Below are 25,451 nucleotides of genomic sequence, written 5' to 3'. Positions count from 1 at the left end.
TCCCCGTCCCTGGAGGGGTTTGAGCAGAGCCTGGATGTGGCATCAGTGCCATGGTCTGGGTGACAAGGTGGGGTTGGGTCACAGGTTGGACTCCATGATCTCAGAGGCCTTTTCCAACCCAGTGATTACTTTTAACTCACCCTGGTTCCCTGAAGTCAGCAGGGCATTCCACCACTGCCCCACCACTGGATAATGATTAAAAAGAGGAAGAAAAGCTAAATCCATGAACTAATTATCCAGACTGAGAGAGAAGGATTTCCTAAGCTAAAACAATGCATCACATTGTCCTCCAAAAGCGCCAGGAATGATTTTTTAAGCCATATCCTGGATCCAGTATCACGGTGGGAGAAATCCTTCTGGGGGAAGGTTTCAAGGTTTCTCTTTCCGAGACATTAAAACATTCCCAGCTTGTGTAAAACAATCCCTGCCACCTGGCTTTGCCTCTCAGTGCCAGTAAGAAGGAGAGTCACAACAAATGGCAGCTTAGGGGGGATTTTAGAGGGATCCTTCAAAGGGTCTGGGATTTTCAAGCTGCTGAGATGCCCATCCCTGGCAGCTGTGGAGGTCAAAGTCTTGGCCAATATGGACCAGCCTCTGAGGGAAAACTGGGAGCAGAGTGAGGAAGGTACCATAGAAACAGGATATCCTGAGCTGGAAGGATCACAAGGATCCAGCTCCTGGCCCTGCACAGACACCCCAACAATCCCACCCTGTCCCTCAGAGCATTGTCCAAATCCTCCTGGAGCTCTGGCAGCCTTGGGGCTGTGCCCACTGCCCTGGGGAGCCTGGGCAGTGCCAACCACCCTCTGGGGGAAGAACCTTTCCCTGAGATCCAACCTGACCCTGCCCTGGCACAGCTCCAGCCATTCCCTGGGTGCTGTCACTGGTCACAGAGGTAGGGAGGGAATGGGGGTGGTCAGGGCATTCTGCTGCCCCCCTGGACACTGGCACATCCCTCCAGCACTGTGTGGAGGAGCTGGGGTGGAGGACACCTCCAGGCACCCCTGAGGGACCAGCAAACCCCTGTGCCAGGGAGGGTCAGTGTCAACATCCAGCATCCACAGCTGACTTGGGAAAGGCACCCCCTGCTTCCCAACCCTGCTCTCCACCCTTTTCCTTCCCAGGCACGTGCCAGGGAAGCCCAGCTCTGCCCACCACAGATGTGCAGCACGAGCAGCCAAGGCATCCAAAACGGGGCCTTTGCAGCGAGCACGGCCCCAGGGGAGCAGAGGATTGAAGAATCTGGGAACCCACCAGACCTAAATCCCCAAAAACCTTCTGCACATCCCACTTGGGAGCTCCACAGACACGGACAACCCCCTGCTATGGCACAGCTCTCCCAGAAATACCCCAAATAAGGAGCAACCCTACAGAGCTCCCCCACTCTCCGTGTGCTGCAGACTCTGAGGGATGGCTGCTCCCCACACCTGCATCTCCTGAGGGCACAGAACATTGTTTTCCTGTCTAATTCCAGCAATTCCAGCTAGATTTATTCCTCAGCAGCCTGCAGCCTGCAGAGCTCTCACAGGGCTCCTCCAAACCCACCGGGGTGAGTTTGTTTTCCACTCATCAGATTAAATGTCCCCGAGATTGCTGCACAGCCTCTCCCGCTGGGCTGGAGCAGTGTTTCCAGCCTTTGCAGCACACTCCAGTGCTCCAGGAGCAGCAGGAATACATGAAGAAGTGATTTTCCTTCTTTTTTTTTTTTCCCCCTCTAGTTTGGAAGTGAAGCAAACAAAAAACCAATCAGGTAAAAAGCGGTTTTGGCTGGAAGTGCTGCACCATTCCCATCGAACCTCCAGCAAAATAAATACTCCAAGGAATCAGCTCAACCCTAAACACTTCATTATATTAGTTCACTATAAAATGTTATATTAATTCACTATAAAATCTGAAAAACTGATGGTCAAATCACAGATTTACAAAGCCATGGAGGTGTTCCCTCCCCGCCACAGCCCAGGGACCAGGACTCTGCCTTAAGGTCAAACACCTCTTCTCCTTAAAATATTTGATTCCTGTAGTTCAAGAGCTTGCCCAAACGTCATGTCATCACTGCCTTGAGGGACTGTGAGACAGAATATTCGCCTGCAGCTCCATGGGGGGATGGATTTGGTGCCTACAAGGGCTGGGATGTCACTGGAGAAGGGATTGGCCAGTGCTGGGCAGCTCCGTGGATGCCAATCCCTCCTGGAGAATCATGGAAACATTTAGGTTGGAAAAGACTTCTAAGATCATCAAGTTCAACCATTCCCCAGCACTGCCAAGGCCAGCACTGACCCATGTCCCCAAGTGCCACATCTACATGGCTTTTAAATCCCCCTGGGCATGGTGAGTCCACCACTGCCCTCGGCAGCTGTGCCAGTGCCTGACCACCCCTTCAGTGAGGAAATCTTTCCTAATATCCAACCTGAACCTCCCCTGCTGCAACCTGAGGCCATTCCCTCTTGTCCTACCAAGAGGGAGCCACAAGCAGTTCCTTTTCTGCAGGAAACGAGGGGAAGGAGACGGGATTTCCAGTCCTGATCGAGGTCTAGATGGTGTTTGACAGCAAACCCTCAATCATGCTAAAGAGAAACTCCAGCTGGGTCTGAGGAGCTACAGAGGAGGCTTTGCTCTGCTTGGCTGCAGAAGGAGCTACAAAGACAAGAAATTCAGGGCATCCCTGTATTTCACAACATCAACCACGAGCCAGAGGTGTCAGTGATGCCCTGATCACTGTGCTTCGAGCCTGCAGCTCTGGGGCTGCCTTTGATATGGCAACTGTTGATGTTCCAGGCTTCAGAAACAAGGCAACTTCTCTCCTACAAGCTTAACCCACTTTTAGGTTTGAGCTAAGCAGGAAAATCTCCTCATTTATCCAGTCAGAGCAACGCGCATCCCTTTATGCTGCGGGAAACATTGATCCCTGTCCCTTCCTATAGGGGCAGGCCTGGAAACCTGCAGTAAACATGGAATCATGGAATTATTCAGGTTGGAAAAGCCCTCTGAAGTCACAGGGTCCAACCATTCCCTCAGCACTGCCAAGGCCACCACTAACCCACGTCCCCAAGTGCCACTTCCACAGGGCTTTTAAATCCTTCCAGGGATGGGGAATCCACCACTGCCCTGGGCTGGAAAACCCTTTCCATGCAGAAATTTTCCTGAATATCCCATTTAAACCTCTCCTGATGTAACTTGAGGCCGTTTCCTCTCCTCCTGTCCCTTGTTCCCTGGGAGCAGAGCCCAATCCAACCCCGGCTCCTCCCTCCCGTCAGGCAGAGCTCTGAGCACAGGAAGCTTTGGGAAGATGCTCTTGGAATGTCTCTGGCTCCTCTGGAGGTTGCCCTGAGTCTCCCTGGCCCTGCTGAGGGTTCCTGCCTGTTAGGCCCTCTGGCAGCAGAGAGGGAAAATCAGCCAGATTAGGGAAAACACACTCTGGTTTTGTGGCTGCAAGGAATAAAATAGTAACCAGTTTAGAATCACAGAGGTTTGGTTGGAAAAGACCTCCAAGACCATCGAGTCCAACCTGTGCCTGGTGCCCACCTTGTCCCCCAGCCCAGAGCACTGATGCCACATCCTGTCATTCCATGGACACCTCCAGGGGTGGGGACTCCACCACCTCCCTGGGCAGCTCCTTCCAAGGCCTGACCACCCTTTCCAGGAAGAAATTATCCCTGATGTCCAACCTGAGCCTCCCTTGGTGCAGCTTGTGGCTGTGTCCTCTCCTCCTGTCCCTTGTTCCCTGGGAGCAGAGCCCGACCCCCCCCAGCTCCCCCCTCCTGTCAGGGGGTTGCAGAGCCAGAAGGTCCCCCCTGAGCCTCCTTTTCTCCAGGCTGAGCCCCCCCAGCTCCCTCAGCCTCTCCTGCTGCTCCAGGCCTGTTGTCCTTAACAGGAGTGGGTCATTCCTGGCTGGCTCCAGCCCCACCTGAGCAGGGACAAGGGGCTGAGGACAGTCCCACACTGGCTCTGCCTCTTTTATCAGCCCGTTTATCTCGGCTCCTTCCAGCCCTTACTCTGTTTCCAACCAGCATCCCCCTACCCTGAACCCCACAGGAATTCCACTAAAAGCCCGGGAGGAATATAAAAATGAAGCAAAAATACATTCAGGGAGATTAAAGCTGGGAAAAGGCAACTGTGGGCTGTGAAAAGGAGCAGGGTCCATGTTCTCACACCTTGCTGGGTGCAGAGAGCCCGGGGGAGGCTGAGCCTGGGGAAGGGGCACCCCAGGGCCAGGATGGTGCTGCTGCAGCCAGGATTGAGGGAAGGGGTTATCCCACCACTCAGGGAGCTCTGTGTGTGCCTTAAAACACCAGGAAGAACCCTCTAACACAAGTTTTCTTTAGGCTCAGGAAGTCATTCAGGAGGAACATCCCAACCATCACACTCACTATGCAGTTTTTACTCTGCAGAGCAGTCCTGGGCTGCACAAAAGGGCACCTCTGTTTTGGGGACAAGCCAAAGGAAGTTCTCTGGAGGGCATTTGATGTCCTCCAACATGGACAGTGTCCTGTGCACTGAACATCCAGGACCAGTCCAAGGTAAAAACCACAGAGCCCATTGAGAGTCTTGGACCTGCTGCTTTCAAGATCTGCTTTTGCAGACAAAGACTTAATGCTCCAGCTGCTGGACTCATTAACAGCCTGAACCTCCCCTTAATTAAACTTCCTGAGCCTCACAGCTACAGAGAAAAGCTTGGGAAACCTGATTGCTCATGGTCCAAGCACAAAAAGCTGAATGCAAAGGCTCAGAGGTGATTTTTAGTCAGCCTTTCAAAACTTCATTATTTTTTTCCCCTTTTTTTTTCAAGCCAGGAGTTTATTATCCCATCCAGAAAACCATCCAGCCCATCTCCAGGCTCAGGATTGTCCATCCACCACATCCCAGGCCTGATGGAAGCTTCCATTTAACCAGAACTTTAAGACCAGGTTGGTCTGGACAACCCACAGCAATGCCTGTCCTGGTTTCCACTCCTGCCCAGCCCTAAACCTGCTCTGATGGCAGCACCAACTCATGGTTGGCCCTGGAGATGCAAGACCAGGGCAACCACATCTGCAGTGAACCACCCTAGAGAGAAACACATCTCCTCCCTCCACAGGGACACCTCCAGAGAGAGGTTCTGGTGAGGAACAGCCCCGGGGAGACCCCCCCAGCTGGCAGGAATTGCTGAGATCCTGATCCAACCTTCCCAAAGCTCCCACCTGCCCCTTGTCCTTGGCCACGGGAAACATCTCAGGGACCTCCTGGCTCTCTGGATGGCTGAGACAGCCCCAAAACAACCCACAGAAGAGGGGGAACCTCTTTTCCCCTTCCCCCTGCACTGGGAGGAGAGGAGCACACCCTGGCCAGGGAATGAGACATCTGGGTGCCTTCGTGTTGGTCTGAAGCTCATCCCACGTGACATCACGGCTGCTGGAGGCCTCAGGAAGGGATTAACCAGAACTAGATGGTTTCCTCTTCAAATTGGCCCCTAAAAAGCGCTCCCGTTGAGCTCCTGGGCTGGAAGCCAGGAGTGCACAGGAACCAGGAGGAGATCCTGCCCACTCTTCCCAGGTTGGAGTCATCCCAGATCACTCCTTGCCCTGCGACGGCCGAACTTCCAACCCCCGAACCCTTTCCCTGGAGGAAACGTTCCCTGAGCAGTGGGAAAGGAGGAGGGATGCTGGGGTCACCCCTCTGGTTGGGGATCACTTTTAGAGGCAGGGTCTGCCCACCTGCAGCCACCACACCGGGGGCAATCACGTCCCACAGGGGCGAGGGTGGGACACTGGATCCTGGAGTCACCCCTGCAGCTCCAGCAGCACGTGCCTGCCAGATGCTCCAGGTTTTGGGAGGAGGGGAGGAGAAGTTCAGAGGTCAAGGTCACCAGTGATGCCTGGCTCTGTGCTTGGAGCAGGGGCCGTGCAGGGGGAGAGGGGGGTTGAGGAAATACCAGCCCGTGAGTGTAAAACCATCCCGGGTGGATTCCCGGTCACGTCCGCACGTGTTTGGCTCAGGAGAGGCAGGAAGCTGCAAGGCACGGGGGTCTTTGGGCTGGAAGGAAGGGCTGGGGGAAGGCAGAGCAGCCCCCCATGCTGGGACAGCCTGGGATTCTCCTTCCTGCATCACTTTAAAGCCTTGGAGAGCTGCAGCTGCCCAGCTCAGGATCAGCGTTCCCCCTTTCCTCCTTCCCTCCTCTGTGAGAACGAAATGCTGGGTGGGGAGTTGCAGTTCCCACACTGACAAGGCTTGGAGCTCCCTCCCTGCCCTGGGACCTCCTGGAGTGTGTCAGCCTTGTCTCCTTTGCCAGTCTGAGTATCAGTTGGCTCCTCTGTCCTTGACAGGGGAAAGCTGCAGCCTCTGACGTAAGCCCAGACACTCCTGCCCAAGGCTCGAGACCAAGTTAAACAAAACCAGACTGCACAAACCAGAAACAAGAGCCCAGACACAAAGGAACAGCTTTGGAAGTGCCCCTCCTGCTTCCACAAACAGTCACCCTGAGCTGCCATCTCCAGGTGGCCCTTTCATAGGCCTGGATCAGGATGGACCTTCTGCAGAAGTCTCTTCCGAGGTGAATTATCCTGTGACAATCTCTCTGACACACCTCCTGCACCTCCTGACACACCTCCTGCCAGTGCAGGGGATGTTGAACAGACCTGCAGTATCTCAACAGTCAGAAAATCTGATTTCTCAGCAGCCCAGCTCCTCCAGAGAGCAGTGAGGAACCACACCAGTAACACCAGTTAGTGCTCCTGGAGCACAGCCACGCCCTACCTGCCAAGAACCACGACCACCTTGTGTATTTTAGAGAGAAAAAATACAAAATCTAAATCATTAAACAACAAGAACCAAAAATATGACATCCAAGCCCTGCCTCCTATAAGCAAGTGTGCCTGGGACAAAGAGTGAGGCACAGCATTGCTGCTGCTTTCAGTTAATTTTGGGTCACTTTTGCTCAATCATTATTCAAAAAAAGGTAACAAACTGGTCACTGGGTGTGGGATCTGCTCCTTTTTATGCATTTTCAAGCCAGAAAAAACCCTCTCTGTGATCTGGCACAGGTTGCCCAGAGAAGCTGTGGCTGCCCCTGGATCCCTGGAAGTGTCCAAGGCCAGGTTGGACGGGGCTTGGAGCAACCTGGGCTAGTGGAAGGTGTCCCTGCCCGTGGCAGGGGGTGGGACTGGATGAGTTTTAAGGTCTCTTCCAACCAAACCAGTCTGGATTCTATGATTCTGTGGTCTGGTGTCCTACAGGGAATATGCCAAAGAAGATCTCCAGCTTAATCCCTACTTTAAGACCAACAGTTGTGGCTGAATTTGGAAAAACATCTTTCCCTTTAGGGAAAACACCTCATCTGGATTTTGAGTCTTCCCAGCCACTGAAACTCAAAAAATATCCATACAACCAACATCTGGGGGGGTAGAGCTCATGGGGGAGCCTCCAGGGAAAACCAGCAGAGCTGGGGAAGAAAATTAACAACACTTCCACTGCAGAAGGTGTGGGCTTCCCAAAAGTCCACTCGTTGGGAGGGGAAAAGCAGGAGCCAGGCATTCCTAAATGAGCTTATTAATATGGATTCAGAGAAGTGCCTCCCCTGAGCTCTGCTTCACAAGGAGCCACTAAAGAGGATTTTGCTCAAAGTGAGTTTAGAAGCTTAAAGGGCTTAACCTGTGAGAGGGGGGAGCAGCACAGGTGCTGCCAGGGGAGGGGAGGGGAGGGGAGGGGAGGTTTGGGAAGGGAAGGTTGGGAAGGGAAGGGAAGGTCTGGGAAGGGGGAAGGTTTGGGAAGGGAAGGGAAGGGAAGGGAAGGGAAGGGAAGGGAAGGTTTGGGAAGGGAAGGGAAGGGAAGGGAAGGTTTGGGAAGGAACGTTTTTGGGAAGGTTTGGGAATGGAAGGGAAGGGAGGGAAGGTTTGGGAAGGGAAGGGAAGGGAAGGGAAGGTTTGGGAAGGGAAGGTTTGGGAAGGGAAGGGAAGGGAAGGGAAGGGAAGCAAGCCCAGGAGTTGTTTAACAATCTGCTCACACAAAACTCGCTGCCAGAAAGCGAGCGCTGCCTTCCAAACCCCCGCGCATCGCTAATGACCTTTTAATGGCTCTCATTACAGAACATCTCACTCAGCCCCGCGACATCCCCCCCCTGCCAAAACAAAGCCCAGCATTTCCACAGGCAAACCCCAGCTGCTTAATTGATCCATTCAAGGACTTCAAAAAACCATTAATAACGCAGCTCTGTCAAAGGAAAGGTTTCACTCCCGGGCACAGATGCCTTTGTTGGATGGCAACTCGTTTAACCTGCCTCTTTAATCAAGCATTTCCCACTCCCAGAGGAAGCTGCCATGGAAAATGTGGCTTAGGAACAAAGGCTCAGCAGCAGGAAAGCAGGAAAAATAATAATAAAATGTATGTCTTTCACTCTGAACAGCCACAACCTGTCACATGTACTCGTAATGCTCAATATAAACACACTTTATTGATAATAGAGGGATAGAAATCATGGAATGACAGACTGGTTTGGGTTGGAAGGGGCCTTAAAGATCATCCAGCTCCACCCCCTGCCATGGGCAGGGACACCTTCCACCAGCCCAGGTTGCTCCAAGCCCCGTCCAACCTGGCCTTGGACACTCCCAGGGATCCAGGGGCAGCCACAGCTTCTCTGGGCAACCTGGGCCAGTGTTTTATCACCCTCCTAATAAAAAGCTTCTTCCCAGTATCCCATCTAACCCTGCCCTCTGGCAGTGGGAAGCCATTCCACTCGTCCTGTCCTTCCATTCCTTGTCCAAAGTCCCTCTCCAGCTCTCCTGGAGCCCCTGTGGGCACTGGAAGGGGCTCCAAGGTCTCCCCAAAGCCTTCCCTTCTCCAGGTGAACCCCCCCAGCTCTCCCATGCCCCCAGACACATCAGCTCTGAGTCCCACAGAGAGAATATCCCAATAAATTCTCCTTACTCCTCTCCGATTTTCACACCTGAGATTTCTTCCATCTCTTCTGATTTACACCTTCCAGGGACAAGTCCTGTCCCCCTCAGCTCCTGACCTGCAGCCCAGCAGTTTTCCACAGCTGGTGGGATCTGCTCCAAGCCCTCCACCTCCTGCAGTTCTCCCCTGGACTCCAGAGCTCCCTGCTCAAACTGCAGTGGCACAAACCTGGCAGTGCCAGGGCTGGGAGAGAGGGAATGCTGAAGTGTAAGACAGAGCAAGCTGGCAAAATATCAGCCCTTCTTTCAAACATCATGTCTAGCAGGCTAAAAAATGTAAAAAAAAAAAAACAAACCAGAAAGAGAGGAGCTGGTGGAACAGAACTGACTGCCTGGCTGTGTTTTGTCTTGCAGAGATCCCAGCTCAGATCCCAGCTCGGATCCCTGCAGGAGGAGGGAAGGTGTCTGCCTGGCATCCACCCCTGGAAACCACGGGCAGAGAAACAACCAAAAAACCCCAGGGCCAAAAATCGGGGAGTCACAGCCCTGCTCTGTGCCACAGCCACCCCATCCCACTGCTGCCCAGCTTGGTCCCAGCTGCAGAGGGACACTTGGAAGGGATGTTCCAGGTCCCAGGAATCGCCCACACGAGGTTGGCTGTTGCACTGACATTTATGGAGCCCCTCAAAGGGAAGAGCTCTGCTGGTCCTTGGCTCGTCCCCAGCCATGGGATCACAGAATCCCAGCATGGTTTGGGTTGGAAGGAACCCTAAACATGGTTTGGGTTGGAAGGAACCCTAAACATGGTTTTGATTGGAAGGAACCTTAAAGATCATCCCATTCCAACCCCATTCCATCCTCTCTCCAAGCCAGGCCTTTGGGTATCCAGCAACCAGACCTTTCCCCATCCCCAAAAAATGAAATAACCAGGGATGCTGGGCTTATCCCATCCAAACCATCCAGTGTGGAAGATCCCAGGCCCTTCCCTGCTTTCCCCCCACCCTCTCCAGGTTTTCCCTGCCAGCTCTGGGGAGGAGCATCAGCTGCATCCTCCTCCCTGCAGAGCAGCAGAAGGGATTATCCCTGCACATGGATGAGTTTGGGACTGAAGTGCTTTAAGATGCCTCTGCCATCTATTACCTCCCTCCTTCTCCTATTTCTCCAAGTGCCCATGGAAATATTTTATGCCTTATCTCAACGTCTCCACTTTAGGATACATCTGGGAGTGGGGAGGTGGATCTCTGGTAGTGCCAGTCAGGAGGGCAGGCAGCTTCCAACACATAAAAGTTAATCACCTTCCTACACTTTCCCCCCCCCCCCCCCCCTTTAAGAAAATAGAAACTGCTATTTGGATGATTTAAAAAGACCAAAAATAATTTTTAAAAAATGACTTCATTCAGACTGGTGAAAGCAACAAAAATCAAGTGCTTTTCCTTGGGCTAAATCTGTTTGAGCTGTGCCCAATTTCCCTGCAGCAGGTTCAGAAGGGCATGAACTGAGGTCCCATCCCTAGTGCTGGGTTCCCACTGCCAAACAGAGCTCTCAAGAGAACATAAATGCAGATTATGGGGCTCCTTAGAGAAGGAAAAAAGGCTACATGGACACAGAGATTCCCACCACCCTGGGAATGGGCTGATCCTCCATGGGAATGGGATTCAGCCTCACCCCATGACTCTGCTCTTGGCAGCAGCAGCTCCTGCCAACCCTTTTTATGGTGGCAGGAATGTTCCTGTGCCATTGAGGGAAAATGTCCAGGCTCTGGGAAAAGCACCCACAGGAACTCCCCAAAGTGGGGCCAGGAAGCTGTGGGAGCTACACGAGCTACAGGAGGTTTGGCCCTTCCCTACAGGGGATGTGTTGCCCACCCTCATCAAGGGGATGAGTTTAGATGGGATATTGGGAAGGAATTCTTCCCTGGGAGGGTGGGGAGGCCCTGGCACAGGTTGCCCAGAGAAGCTGTGGCTGCCCCTGGATCCCTGGAAGTGTCCAAGGCCAGGCTGGATGGGGCTTGGAGCAACCTGGGCCAGTGATGCAAGCAGGAATTCTTTTGGGGAGAACAATCAGTCTCAGAACCTCCCCAGGGACGGGGTGGACTCCCCGTGGCTGGAGGTGTTCAGGACACAGTGGACAGGGTGCTGCACCATCTCCTCTGGGCTCCCTCCCCCACAGAGCTTGGACCAGATGATCTCCTGAGGGTCCTCCCAACCTGGGTCGTCCCACGGTCCTGGGATTTGGTTTGCTGGGGGTCAGGCTGCTGAGCACCCCGGGTTCCAACACCCTGCAGCCACCCAGAGAGCCATCCTGGCACCTCAGGTGTCCCTGCCCCCTCCAGGCACCAGGGGCAGGGAGAAGAGGGGAGAGGAAATCAGGGAGAAGAAATCCAACCCAGCACAGCCAAGCCTGGCTCTCCTTGCCCTGGAGCCACTGCAGCTTCTGCACAGTCACCGTGGCCAAGCTGAGGAGACAAAGACACTTGTGGCCACAGGGGGAGGGGCTGATGTGTCCTTCCATCCTGACACGTCCTTCTGGCCTGTTGTGTCCCTCTGTCCTGACGTATCTTTCTGTCCTGTTGTGTCCCTCTGTCCCACTGCATCCCTTTGTCCCACTGCGTCCCTCCATCCTGGCATGTCCTTCCAGCCCGTTGTGTCCTTCCATCCTGACAAGTCCTTCTGGTCTGTTGTGTCCCTCTGTCCTGTTGTGTCCCTCTGTCCTGCTGTGTCCCTCCATCTTGACATGTCCCTCTGTCCTGCTGCATCCCTCCATCCCAGCCTGTCCCTCCCCCCTGCCACCCACCTCCCATCACCCCCCCAGCACCCACAGCCGGGTCCCAGGGCACCCTGGTCCCCAGCAGCAGCAGGATCAGCTGGCTGTGACCTGAGGTGCCCTTTAACCCCCGCAGGAATTCCCCTGCCGGGAGGGACCCGGGCAGAGGCAAAGCTCCACGTGGGCAATTAGTGCTGCACTAATTACCGTCATCGTGGGCAGAGACCCGCCGTCAAGGTTGATGTGCCCTAAACAGAAGCTGATTTTTGTCACTTTGTTGCTCTCCCGAGTTCTTGGAGCGGGGAAAGGCAGGGGAGGAGGGCGCTTAAGTCTTCAAGAGGTTTTTTTTTTTCTTAATTGACGACCAGAAGAGAGCAAAGCTTTTCAGCGTCACAGGTTGAACGAAGCCCGTGCACAATGAAGGAACAGTGGGGCAAGGAATCCCTCTGCCACCAGCTGGCAATCAGGAAGCACTTCCCTCTGCCAGAATCCCTGACTTATCCCAAAGGAAAGCAGAGCCCAGGGTAGCACCGGGTCCCACCCTGCTGCTCCACCCCACGGAGCAGCCCCAGGGCCAGGGATGCTGAGCTTCCCCCTGAGCTCTCCCACACTCAGAGTGATGGCAAGGAAGGGGACAGAGCCAGCCTGGCCAGCCTGGTTTGGCTAAAAATAGGGAGAAAAGCACAAAAAAAAATAAAAATCTTTCTATGGGAGGTAGGTTGGGTGAACATCCATCTGCTCTCTTTTTAGGGGAAGGAAATGAATTTTTAGGGGAAGGAATTTCTGTGTCTGCATCTGTCCCCCAACACGCTGCCAGGGCTGGCAGGCAGGAGCAGGGAGAGCCCCTTTGCCCCTTTGCCCACCTGCCTGGGCAAGAGCTGCAACAGCAGCAAACCCTCCCCATGCCAGAGCATCCCTGTGGAGGAGGGATCCTCCCTCCCTCCCTGTGGAGCCCAGCCCTGAGCCTGCACCCAGCCAGGGCCACCAGGGCTGAGCCCAGCACCCAAAAATCCATTGATATCCACCAAGGGCTCCCAACCTTTCCTTCCCAAACAAGCCCCAAACCAACCCCCTGAGGAGCAAATGACCCCATACACCACAGTGTCCAGGAATGGGCTCCTCTCCTCGGAGCTGAGCCATTCCCAGCTCCTGCCAGTGCTCCCATAGCCAGCACCCCTTGCCCACACAGGCAGTGCCACCCCCCTGGCCCTGCACTGACTGCAGGGCTGGGAGAGCCAAGATTCCTGGCATATATATATATATATGTATATTTATATATATCTCTCACACTCTGAACATACACAGCGAGCTCCAGCTTCCTCAGCCGAGGGTGGAACGACGTTACGTCAGCCCCCACGGCCAGGACCTCAACCAGGAGCAGATGGTGGCTCCTCCTGCAAGAAATTAGGAGCTTTTTGGGAGCCTGCCCAAGGAAGGGGGTGTGGGCAGCCACTCTGAGCTGCTTCTCCCACCAAACCCTCTGTCTGCCCCTGGAATCTTTCACCTTGCTGGAGGCAAACCTAAAACAAGCCTGGCTTAGCTTGGGCTTGAGTGCTGGGAGCTGGAGGGTCCTGTCAGTGCTTCAGCAAGGGCAGGCTCTGCTTTAGGTCTAAGAGCACATGCTCAGGGTGTCCATTTTTCCATGGGAATGATGCTTGTATCCGCTGGCTCAGCTCCTGGTAAGCTGATCTGATCACAAACCTGCAGCATGTGGCTTATCCATTATGCTTCTCCTCTAGAAAATCTCCCCCTAAGGAACAGCACTTACTCACCCTTGAAAACCTTTCCCAGAATTTAAATGGGATGATTCCCACCTACTAACACAGAAAAAAATAGAGTGGAAGCAGCACTAGCATCCTTTTGTGCTCCGTGGTGGCACAAAAGGGGATACGGGCTGGGAATGCTGGAGCTGCCTCAGGGCAGGATCCACACCTGGATCCAGAGGGAGAGGGAGGTTTTAGGAAATGAGGCCTGTGGAAAAGTTTAGAATTTTATAACTTGCTGAAAAAAAGGCATAAGACTTTATAACTTGGTCTAATCTGGAAGGGTCTTGCTGAAAAAAGTGTAAGATTTTACAACTCGGTCTAATCTGGAAGGGTCTCGTGGGGATGCTGCCAAAGTTCAGCTTCCAGAAATACCAATCCGTGCTGAAGACAAGGATCCTGGGAATGGCTGGGGATCCTGGGAATGGCTGGGGATCCTGGGAATGGCTGGGCAGTTTGGGCTGGAAGTTTTCAAATAATTCAGCATGGGACAGACGTGTAACAGAGAGACTGTTCAAGCCAAACAGCTCGAGTTTGGCAAAGTTAAGCAGCACAGCAGAAGGCAGCTGGACATGGCACCCTGGAGTGGTGCCAGCTCTGGGTATGAACCAGTCCCACCAGTGTCCCTGTTCCCCAGTGCCCCCGTTACCCAGTGTCCCCATGTCCCCATCCCTCATGGCTTTACCATAAGTGTCAGGTGTCTCCCATCACCTTGGGAAGGAAATGAAAATGTCCCCCTCGTGCCACTCCTGAAGGCAGTGTCACCTCAGGGGCAGGGCCTTCTCCTCCACAGGAAACTGGAGCCACTTCCAGGTTGGGTTCCCAAAGCACCCAAGCCAGAGGCACCCCCTGCCCCCAGTTCAGTGCAAGGGGGGAACAACCAAACAACCCCAAATTATCAAGTGTTTTCGTGCCTTTGTCTGAGGGAAAGCAGCAATGATTCCTGGACAAAAGGACTGGAGGATTCTAGGGTGGAAAAGGGCTCTTTTTCATCCAGCAGGTAACCCTGGAAATGGATTCTCAGGAAATTCAGGTTTCAGATAAAGGGGTTCTTCAAATGGAGTCGAAGAACAGCCCAGGTGGGCTCTTCCCTCCACCCTCTGGTGCACAAATCCTTGGAGAGGAGCCCACAGAGGACCCTGGGGATAAAAGCTGCACTGTCAAAATACCCTCGTGGGGTCTGTCTGGGGTTCTCACAACTCCTGAGAGCCCCAAAAGTTCAGTCCCTCCTGCTCTGCCCTCCCAGGGCAGGTCACAGATGCTCTGGGTGATGGGGGTAGAGGCAGCGACCCCTGCATTTGTGCCTCTTTAAATGCACAATTTAGGGTCTTGTCAGGGGGAAAAAATTAATAATCCCATATAACTGCCTACTTGAGGACTCCACGACCCTCCAGAGGGGAAGGTCACATGGAGGTGACATGAGGAATCCATTCCTGGTATTTCTGGAGTTTTAAGAACCATGACTTGAAACTGGTTAAGGTTATCATCCTTTTGTGAAGCTTTACATAGGCACAGACACAAACAAGATATATAAAAATATATATTTCTCTCTATATAAAAATACATATTTTTATATAATATATATCATATATACTGTATACAATATATATTTATACATATATATAATAGATATATATTTATATATATAATTTGTATATATTTATACATATAATAATCTAATACTATAATAGAATAGAATATATAGAATTATATAAAATATAATATATACTATAATATAAAATAATATATATATATAAATATATATATTTATTTATATGTAAGTATATAATTTATATATATAAGTATATATCAAACACATGCAACCAGACACCCACACACAGCACAAACACATCACAATTCACATCTGATTTTCCATGTTTGCAGGAGATTCAGTGTAATTTTACCAGGTCCATGTAAACATCCTCGACACAAGCACATGGATCCCAAACATCCCAGATTTGAGGGGCTTGGCTGCACAGCTCTGGCTCCCACATTTCAGAGCACCAGGCCTCCAGCAGGATCATTTCCTGAAAGACTATTTTCACCCACCCCCAAGCAAGAAGTGCCCATCTGCAGGAGCCAAGTGGTTCGTTTTCAGATGCGCCCCTTAATTAAGCAGATCCTAATTGGACGACTCTGAGCTTTAATTAACGGCAAATTGTTCGTGTGCTTTCATTTCTGGGTCCCGTTCCCAGGCAGGATTTTCCTGGGGTGGTTTGGGGAAGTTCTGTGTTTCGCAGGGCAGGGTTGCAATTTTTATTTATGGCACTTCAGGAGGGAAAAGCAGCTCCCAGAGCCACCGGACTGAGGAGTTTTCCCACTTTCTCCTCCTCCCCAAACGCAGCATCTCTGAGTGGGGGGGTGAGCTCAGCAAAGCCCTGCACACCCTCACGTTGTGCCCGCTGGTGTTGGCACGTCTGGGCACTGAGGGCTTAGAGGGGGATGCTCAGAGGCAGCCCCAGAACATCCCAAATCCAGCAAAGATCTGCCAATGCCACCTTTCCCTCCCCATCACGGACCCACAGCACTGCAGGGGCCTCACTCAGGAACTGTTGCAGCTCCCAGAATAAAAAGAACAAGAGGAGACCACAAAGATGCTCCAAGGGCTGGAGCCCCTCTGCTCTGGAGCCAGGCTGGGAGAGCTGGGAGTGCTCACCTGGAGAAGGGAAGGATCCAGGGAGACCTGAGAGCCCCTTCCAGTGCCCAAAGGGGCTCCAGGAGAGCTGGAGAGGGACTGGGGACAAGGGATGGAGGGACAGGACACAGGGAATGGCTTCCCACTGCCAGAGGGCAGGGTTAGATGGGATACTGGGAAGGAATTCTTGGCTGTGAGGGTGGTGAGGCCCTGGCACAGGTTACCCAGAGAAGCTGTGGCTGCCCCTGGATCCCTGGGAGTGTCCAAGGCCAGGTTGGACGGGGCTTGGAGCAACCTGGGCTGGTGGAAGGTGTCCCTGCCCATGGCAGGGGGTGGGACTGGATGGGCTTTAAGGTCCCTTTCAACCCAAACCATTCTGGGATCCTAGAAAATCACAAAAAAGAGGTGCAAGAATTGCTCCCTTGAAAATCAACCTCTCCACCATCCCCAGGCCGACCTGCTGCTCCAGGTAACGTGGGTTAGAGCTCAAGGGATAGATTTGATCCAGTGCAAGCACTGTTTCCTCAAAGAGCATAGCTGTGCTCCTGGGGAACAGTGCTCCCAGGGGACAGGACACCAGGCATCCCCATTCCCAGCACACTGGAGTCTCTTCCCACCCATTTCTGGCACCCTGAGCCCTCCTGAGCCCCTCAGGGAGTGTCCTTTTGGTGATGGCTACAAACACAACAAATGGCCTCAGCCCAGTTTCTCTCCCAGATGGATTAAACTCCTTCTTTTACAGCCCAAAGCCCCAGCTGGGCTCAGGTACTCAGACTCTGACCTCTCCCAAGGACCATCCATGCAAACCACCCTTCCACCTGGACTCCAGGGAGGGGATGGTGCCACCTCCATGACAGGGATGCTTCAGGAATACCGAGTGCTGGCTGCCCCAACCCAAGCAGAGAACCAAGAGGCATCAAGAAATATCCGTATCCTGCCTGAGCTGGAGTGAGGAAAGACAGGGATCCTTATTTCCTAATGAATCCATCTAAGAAATGGATCCTAATTTCCTCCCAACCCTAAAGTGTCACAGCTGCCAGAGGCCGTGTCCCCTTTGCGTGGAGTGAAGGGAATGTGGAACCTCAGCAAGGTCTCACCAGCTTTGAACATCAAGTCCCAGCTCCAGTGAGGAGCTGCTCTGCTCTGGCACTCCCTCCACACCTCAGTATTCCCCACTGGACTCGGGATCAGTGCACAAAGCCCCCAGCCAGCCCTGGGAGGGCCGCAGGTCCCTGCTCTGGCTCAGGAAGCCAATCCCAGCTCCGAGGTCAGGAAGGCCAGCCAAGCTCTGCAGTGGCTGCCCCTCGCTCCCCGTCGAGGTCCTCGAGGATATTTCTTGGATCTATGCTACACAAGCTTTCCTTGGAGCAGAACTGCTCCATCAGTAGGGATTGGCTGGAGAGCAGGAGCCTCAGCACCAAAGAAGTGTCTTGTTTTAGGCCAAAGCCTGAGAAACCCGAACTTTTGGAGGGCTCTGCCCCACGCACCAGTTGGATCTATGATAAAACCTGAAAACATTCCTGAGCTCAGGATCTTCCCCAGCCAGAGCAGCAGTGACCAAAGAGTAAATCCACACCCCTGGATGATGTTCAGTCAAATGTGAGGGTGGGGAGGCCCTGGCACAGGTTGCCCAGAGAAGCTGTGGCTGCCCCTGGATCCCTGGAAGTGTCCAAGGCCAGGTTGGACGGGGCTTGGAGCAACCTGGGCTGGTGGAAGGTGTCCCTGCCCATGGCAGGGGGCGAGACTGGATGAGCTTTAAGATCCCTTCCAATTCAAACCATTCCATGATTCCATGATTTTAGGCATCCAAGAAGCCACACACAAATCCCAGCAATCCCGGCACCCGCAGGGAGAGGGACCCAGCCCCGCTCCAGGGATGGCTGTGCCAGCGGGACCCTCGTGCCACAGTGACACCCCCAAAGACAGTCCTACCCTTCCTACCCCCCCAGCACCCCCAGTACCCCCCAGCAGCCCCTCGCACTGGGGGAAGCCTTTCTGCCCCCAGGGCAGATGTGGGGTGGAGACCAGGGAAACTCCCTTTTGGGGTGTCCGTCTGCAAACACCTCCCACCGCGACGGTGGCGAGGCTGGGGAGGGCGCTGCCACGGTGCGAGGGCTGGGCAGGACCTGGGCTGGGTCACGTTTACCCCACGGAATCTCAGGAAAGCCGGGAATCCCAGAGCACGGCCCGGATGCACCCCCAGCACCCCCATCCCCGGGAACCGCATCCCTGCAGAGCCGCGGCCACCGCCGAGGGGTCCCGGCCGCTCACCCCCCTCTCCCCGCTCCCGGTGCCCGGGCTCTCGGTGCATCCCAGCGGGGATGGGATGTCCCCCCGGCCCGGGACGCCCCCGCAGCTCCCCGGACTCCCCCATCCCGCCCCGCCGCCGCTCGTACCTGTGTCCAGCCCGGAGCCCGTCTCGGGGGGCTCCAGCCCCGCCGGGCACAGGGGCAGGGCACAGAGCAGCGCCAGCGCCAGCGCCCCGCCGAGCATCGTGCCCGGCCCCGGCCCCGCCGCATCCCCGCCCGGCTCCGCCGCCGCCGCCGGGGCAGGACGGCCCTGGCCCCCGCCCCCGCCCCCGCCCCGGCCCGCCCGCACCCCCCTCCTGCGGGGGGGACACGGGGGAACCCGGCCCACGACCCCCGGCACTCCGCCCCTGCCCCGCACGCAGCGCGGCACGGGGGGGACAGCCGGTCCTGCGCCCCCCGGAGCTCAGGGGTTAATGCCCCCCATCACCCACCCCCCGGAGTCAGATGGGCTTCCAAGGCCCCCCGGCGCTGCAGGGGTTAATGGCCCCCATCACCAAGCCCTAAAATCAGACGCGGTTCCACCTCCCCTCCCCCGGCGCTTCGGCAGTTAATGCCCCCCATCATCTCCCCCCCCAAAAGCAGACGCGTTTCCAAGGCCCCCCCGGCACTGCAGGGGTTAATGCCCCCCATCATCTCCCCCCCCAAAAGGAGACGTGCTTCCAGGGCCCCCCGGCGCTCAGGGGTTAATGTCCAGTATCATTCTCCTCACACCTCAAAAACAGACGTGCTTCCAACACCCCCTGGCACTCAGGGGTTAATGCCCCCCACCATCCCCCCATCATCCCCCCCACCCCAAAATCAGACGTGCTTCCAGCGCCCCCCGGGCGTTCAGAGCCTGGGGATGGGGCTACACAGACAGACAGACAGACAGACAGGCAGACACAGCCCCCACACACACACCGGATTGTGCGTCCCACGGGTGCTGCAGGGGTTGGTGACACCCCCCAGTCTGCCCTCTATAGCTAAAGGGGACATCCTGCACCCTCCCCAGGTAAAACTTGCTGTGAATGTTTCTCAGGGGGTCTCACCCCCCCCAAACTGTGCCCCAACCCTGCTCCTGCAGGGGGACAGGACACAGCAGCTTCCCACTGGGGCATTTCGGGGTGAGTGAGACGACCCCAGTTCTCCAGTGAGAGCTGTACTGGGTATAACCCCCCCTTTCTGCAGAGTCTGGGCCAGTTCACCCCCTTCCTGGGATTACTGGGGTACACCTGACCCAGCCCAGGTCCTGCCCAACCCTCACACCATGGCAGGGTCCCCCCCAGCCATGCCACCATGGCAGACTGGCACCCCTGAAGTGAGTTTCCCTGCTCTCCACCCCACACCTGCACTGTGCCCTGCAGTGCCCCACTGCAGCCCCCGCTCTGTGCCCCACACTCAGCTCTCCAGTGCCACCAGTATCACTCCTGAGGCCACACTGCCTCCCACGTGTGACAAACCCCAGTGCCACAAAGCCACAGATGCCCTGTGGGGATTTTGGCTCAGGCCCAAGGAAGAGCCAGGCTCACTCCCAACCCTCTCTGCACCATCACCCAGAGACCCCCAAAATATGGGAACCTTCAGCAAGGGGCAGCTGGACACCCCTGCCTTCGGGTGGGCATCCCTGGCAGAGAGCAGGAGATGCTCAGGTGCCCAGTGTGTCACCTGGGTGTCACTTTGATGACAGGCACTGGGAAATGAGGATTCTGTGAGATCCTCCCCTTAAATCCCGATTGCTGCTTAAGGCAGGAGCCAATTCAGGAGCAAAATGTGCTGCACTCACCCCTCTCTCCCCACTTCCAGGCCCTTCCCCTGTCACACACTGACTCAGCTTGTCAAGGAAATGAAGGTCAGAGACACTCCTGGAGTCTTTTGCTTTGCCATGGACTTTATTTGTCAAGAACATGTGACACGGGTTTGCCTTTCCTTTCTGAATCCCATTGATTCCCAAGCTGTGACCATCTGTCCCAGCAGCACATCCCCCATCCCATCCCTTGGCATCTCTGCTGTGGCACCTGGGGGCTCTGCCCTCAGCTCCGGGCACATCCCACCACCCCACTGCAGGAGGAGGTTGGTTGGGTGGATCACCTGCAGAACCAGGTCTTTTTTAGGATCACGGGTAAAATGCAGCCATTTAAATGCTCTCCAATCCTCGAGGAGGAAAAAAACCTTGCAAAATTCACAGAATTATTCTGCCACAGTCCTGTTGCTCAGCTCAGCATCCTTTTTTTGTACACACCATCATTTGCTGTATCCAGAAACACAACCACATCCACTCCCCTCCTCAGCCTTCTGTGAGAAAATTCGGGGTTACATCCCTGTGGGTATGTCAGACTTTTGTGCAGGAGTAGCTGGACAAGGACCTGCCTCCTCCTCCTCCTCCTCCTCCTCCTCCTCCTCTGTTTGTGCCATGCTGGGCAGAGAAAAGGCTGCCACAGAGAGAGAAATAATAAAAACAGACACAGACAAAGCCAGTGCTGGGATATTCTGTTTCAGAGCAATGACAGAAAGTGGAGATGAGGATAAAATGAATAAACTACGGTTATTGATACTGTTTGCTTTGAATTAACACAGCTCTGCTCCATCAGCATGTCCCAGGTGGGTGGAGGGGCTCTGTTCTGGTATTTCCATCCCCTCACTGGGGGTTGGTTTGCTCAGACCTTCCTTTTCAAACACCCTCAGCAGTTCCCTCACCCACCCCAGGACTTCAGCCCCACAAATACTTGAGACCCCTCAGGGTCACCACAGAGCTCCTCACCCCTGTCACCATCACCAGCACTTCTCTCACTGCTCCCTTGAATTGCCCTTCCCTTTGAATTCCCCCCAGTCAACCAACACATCTCCCAGGGAGATGCCCAATTCCCAGTGACAGCTCACTGGGATCCCACTACAAACCTGTGGATGCACCAGTGATCTGAAACACGGAGACACAAAGGAGGCAGAGCAACCCCAACCTTGTCCTTGCCGAGCGACCCTGGGCAATTCAGTCCCCTCCAAGTATCTCAGTTTATTCTTTTTTATCACATAAAAATGCAAAACTCGCCTCTTCTGCAAAAATATTTTGGAATGTGCCGAGGGACAGCGTTGAGTTGAGGCTCCTTATTGTGATCAGGCACTTTCTGCAAACGGTGTTTTCACAGCCCGGAAAATATCAGGTGATCTACTTAGAATTGATAAAGAGGGATGAGATACTCTGGGAGAAATAATTCATCACCTTGGAGGGCAGGCAGGAATCTGCAGGCACCGTCTGCAGACGTGGCTGGAATGGGAAATCAGCTCCAGGGAATACAAAAGGCCAAATTACCTGAGCACCTTGGACTCGGTGCCTCACCCTGAGTTTTCTGCATCCTAAGACAAATATTTCAGGGAACGACCCTCAAAGAGTGGCAAGATGAATCAGGCTTTTTCCCTTTATGTTCTTGTTTCCCTAGAAAGTAGGAAAAGCCTGAAAATGCTACCCCCTAATGGCACAACCGGGTGTGGGGTGCCGGCCTGGGAAACGCTGATCCGGATTTTATCCACAGGGCTGGGAGTGGAGATACAGGGAATGGAAACCCGGGGAATGGAAATACAGCAGTCTCTGCTGGCAAGATGTGCCCCTGGGGGGAAGAGAACTTGTGCAAACCCCCTGACAGCAGCGGTGCATGGAGTTATAGCAGGAATGGTGTAAAAACAGAGCCATTTTGTGGAATTCAGCTGAAATCAAACTGGAGCAAAACAAACCCGGGGGTCTCACATCCAGTGTCTGGGATGTGGGAGGTGCTTTGAGTGTGGCAGGGGGGATCCTGCCTGCTCCAGCTCCTTCAGGACTCAGGCAGTCCCTGGAGAAGTTGATGGTGCATTGATGCCTCAGACCAAAAGGATACAACTGAAATCAGGAGGGGGAAAGAAAAAAAAAAAAAAGAAATAAAAAATACTCTAAAAGCGCAGAAAGTCACCAAAAGGCTTTTAGGGTTTTAAAACATATATAGGGTTGTAAACTGGTTGTGGAGGTTCTCTGTGACACACATCTGGAGGAGAAAGGGGGTTCATCCAGTCCTCCAGGCAGGTTCCAGCTCCCCTCTGGTGGGTGTGGTGGAGCAAATCCGTGGGGGCCCCCTCTGAGGTGGGGGTGCACATTGATCCTGCTCCTCAAATCTTGTGCAAACCTTTGCAAACCTTCCCTTGGACACTGCTCAGAAACCTCCACTTCATCTTTCTTTGGGATATCTCAAAAGTAATGCTCTTAAAAGTAATAAAAATCCTACTCTTCTCCCCTCTGCTCCACTGTTGTCCTGCCCAGGAACCCCAAGCCCCGCACAGACCAGATCACAAGACAAGATCTTCTGCTCCAAACTCCACTAATCATGTCCTGTGTGACCCCTTTTCTTCCAAAGCTACAGCCTGACCTGGTCAGCAGGGATTTCAGGACCTTTTCCTTTCATTCCACACCGAATCTCAGGTGGCACCTTGGGTGGTCTCATCACAGAAACGATGCAACAAGAGAGAAGAAGAGTCAAACATTAAAACAGACCTTGTGCTCTGAAAAGTGCGAAAATGCAACGGTCCTGCTGCTATTCATTGTCCTGGAGAATTTTTGGAGAGTCCTTGGCATTGTCAGAAGTGTGACACCAGCAGAGCCTGAGGAAGGAGAAACACAGTGGATTTCTCCCCCGGTAGGGAATGAGGGTGGTTCTGCAGTTATCCAAAGGAATGAGAAGTTCCTTCCCTGTGTACCAAGAGCCCTCGGGTTTTTCTTCTCCTCAGTGCAAGTCTTGGGAGAAGGAACTTCAAGGTGAACTCCACAAGTATTATTATTGTTATTATTATTATTATTATTAATTCTTTTTTGTACAAGTGCTACAGCACGGCCTGGACACGTGACAGGCTCCTGACACCAATCCATGATTTTATGGCTACCTGAGGTAGCACCAAGAACATCTGCTGGGAGTGGGCTTAGGGTTCAATCAGGGTTAAAGCCAAAGGGAGCCACGTTTTTGCACACAGAACAGTTTGGGGTGGAAGGGATCTTTAAAGGCCATCCAGTCCAACCCTTTTGGGGTGAGCAGGGACATCTTCCCCTAGATCAGGCTGCTCAGAGCCCCATCCAACCTGACCTGGAATGTCTCCAGGGATGGGCAACCTGTGAGAGTGTTCTACAAGATAAAATCCCTCTGCCGAAAGCCTGGGAGGAATCAATCACTGCTGGGGTGATTAAGCTTAAATCCTACACTTTTGCTGCCTGTTGGACTCCAGGAACCTCCAACTGGATCCACACTGGGAAGGCAAATTTGCAAAGAGCTCCCTACTCAAACCGAGCCTCTGTGAAGCCTCTACGGAAACAAACCCCAAAAGTGGCCAATTCCTTGACAACATCCCAATTTGGGCAGAACTGAGCCCAGTTTCACACTGGCTGTCCCAGGCTGTCCCTCCACGGCTCTCCCCGCTCACCAGGCACACTGCACACACCAGCTGGGAATTTGTCAGGTTTTTGGTTTTTGTTTTGTTTTTTTTTTGCTAAGTTTTTATTTTTAATTCAAGGACTTTGCTTCATACAAAATGTTAATTGTAGAAACAACTGCAGAATTCAAAGTTTGGCTGATAAATATTAAAGTTTTTTGTTTTTTTTTTTTTTTTTTTTTTTTTTTTTTTTTGGTTCCCTCCTTTTTATTTTTTTGGGTAAAGCTCCGCTTGTGTTGCATGGTCGGAACTTCGCTCATTTTTAACACTGTTTTTTTGAAATATAAACTTTTTGCAACAAACCCCCAATTTATATCAAATATAATTAAAAATTAACAACTGATGAATACATTGTATCAAAAAAGTACGAAGATAAACATTTTTTTTTCCATGCACATACTTTTTTTTTTTTTTTCTCGTTTCCTTTTATATATATGTATATATGTATATATTTTACATGCAAACATTACTTAATTCAAAGTACAGCCACTACGAGACTGGTTCTGGATGCAGAAAACTGATCGGTGCAATTCAAGTTTGGCAACTCACTATGAGGAATCTCGGAAATATTATGGGTGCGTTGAAGAGACAGCAGAGAGGCTGCAAAAAAAGGTCAGGGGAGGGTTATGAACAGTTGTGGTCAGGCTTGGCTGTCACTGCCATCGACCCCTGCGAGGCGGGGGGAGGATTTAGACAACTTAAAATGCTTCTTCATGTTCTGCCTAAGAACTGGGGGTGACCCAAGGCTGTGTTTTAGTGCAGGGCTGGGGGTTTTGGGGGGTCTAAAACGGGAGAGGAAGGGGGAAAAGACAGAATTATTCCGTACAGAAAGACATCTCTTTTGCTTCCCATTTTTTTTTTTACAACGTTTGCATGCACGGGCAGAGAGATTGTGTTTCCCCTCCCCTTCAACCTCCTGGAGTAAAAGAGGAACGTTTTCTTTAAAACTTTTCGAACAAAGTGTTTGTGCCTTCGTTTAAGGGAGGAGAAAAAAAAAAAAATAAACGTATCAAACATTTGGTCACAATCACGCTGAAGCCTGAAACAGGAAAATCCAGCAGATAAAGCTACGGGATGGATGAAGGTCTTTCTGACTGTGGGTGGTTTGGATGTGTGTCCGAACGTGTCATCTTGTTGCATAGCCCTCCTTTTGGGAATCCCAGCCCGGCCCACGGGGAGCTCCGGCTGCCACACTGCCGTGATTGGAAGTGCACAGAAAAAATACAGAGACAGGGATACAGACAGGAGTTCTCCTTCAGCAGAATCCAGGGATGAGATCGGCCAGAGGTTGTTCTTAACGGAACAAAAGGAAAAAAAAAAAAAACAACACGGAAGGAAACGGAAAAAAACCCCAACAAACCAAAACCAGGTTGAATTTCCTCAACGGAAGAGCTACAGGAGATGTGAAGAACCACCCTACAGCAAACTGCTCCCTGCCTGAGGCTGAAAGGCTTTTGCTGAGAGCACGAGAGACCTCCTGAGCATTTTGGTAGCATCCAATACCTTCCAACCTCCCCAGTGCCAAACGGGATCACCGGGATCCAGCGGGATCTCTCCCCGTCCCAAGCAACCACTTCATCTGGAGAAGCTTCACAGTTCTGGGGCTTGGGAGATCCTCTGAAAAAATTCCTCTGTGCAACCCTCTCCTCCTTCCTAACAGGGTTTTTAGGGATGTGCTTGTCTGACACCTCCCACCCTT

At 53.1% G+C, this 25,451-nt stretch overlaps 1 protein-coding gene across 1 annotated transcript in view; it reads right to left on the bottom strand.

Moving 5' to 3' along the window:
• Nucleotides 1-18,518, bottom strand: part of LOC113998335 (collagen alpha-1(I) chain-like) — an 87,356-nt gene extending 68,838 nt beyond the window's left edge. Inside the window, exon 1 of the mRNA XM_027740984.2 lies at nucleotides 18,422-18,518. Coding sequence (XP_027596785.2) covers nucleotides 18,422-18,518 — 97 coding nt within the window. The remainder of the gene's footprint in view (nucleotides 1-18,421) is intronic.
• Between the last annotated feature and the right edge of the window lie 6,933 nt (nucleotides 18,519-25,451).

This window comes from Pipra filicauda, unplaced genomic scaffold (assembly GCF_003945595.2).
Source record: "Pipra filicauda isolate LSUMZ 115617 unplaced genomic scaffold, ASM394559v2 scaffold321_size1097455_pilon, whole genome shotgun sequence".
Taxonomy (NCBI): Eukaryota; Metazoa; Chordata; class Aves; order Passeriformes; family Pipridae; genus Pipra; species Pipra filicauda.
The sequence above is the reverse complement of the archived record's forward strand: the minus strand, read 5'-3'. Positions and strand labels throughout refer to the sequence as shown.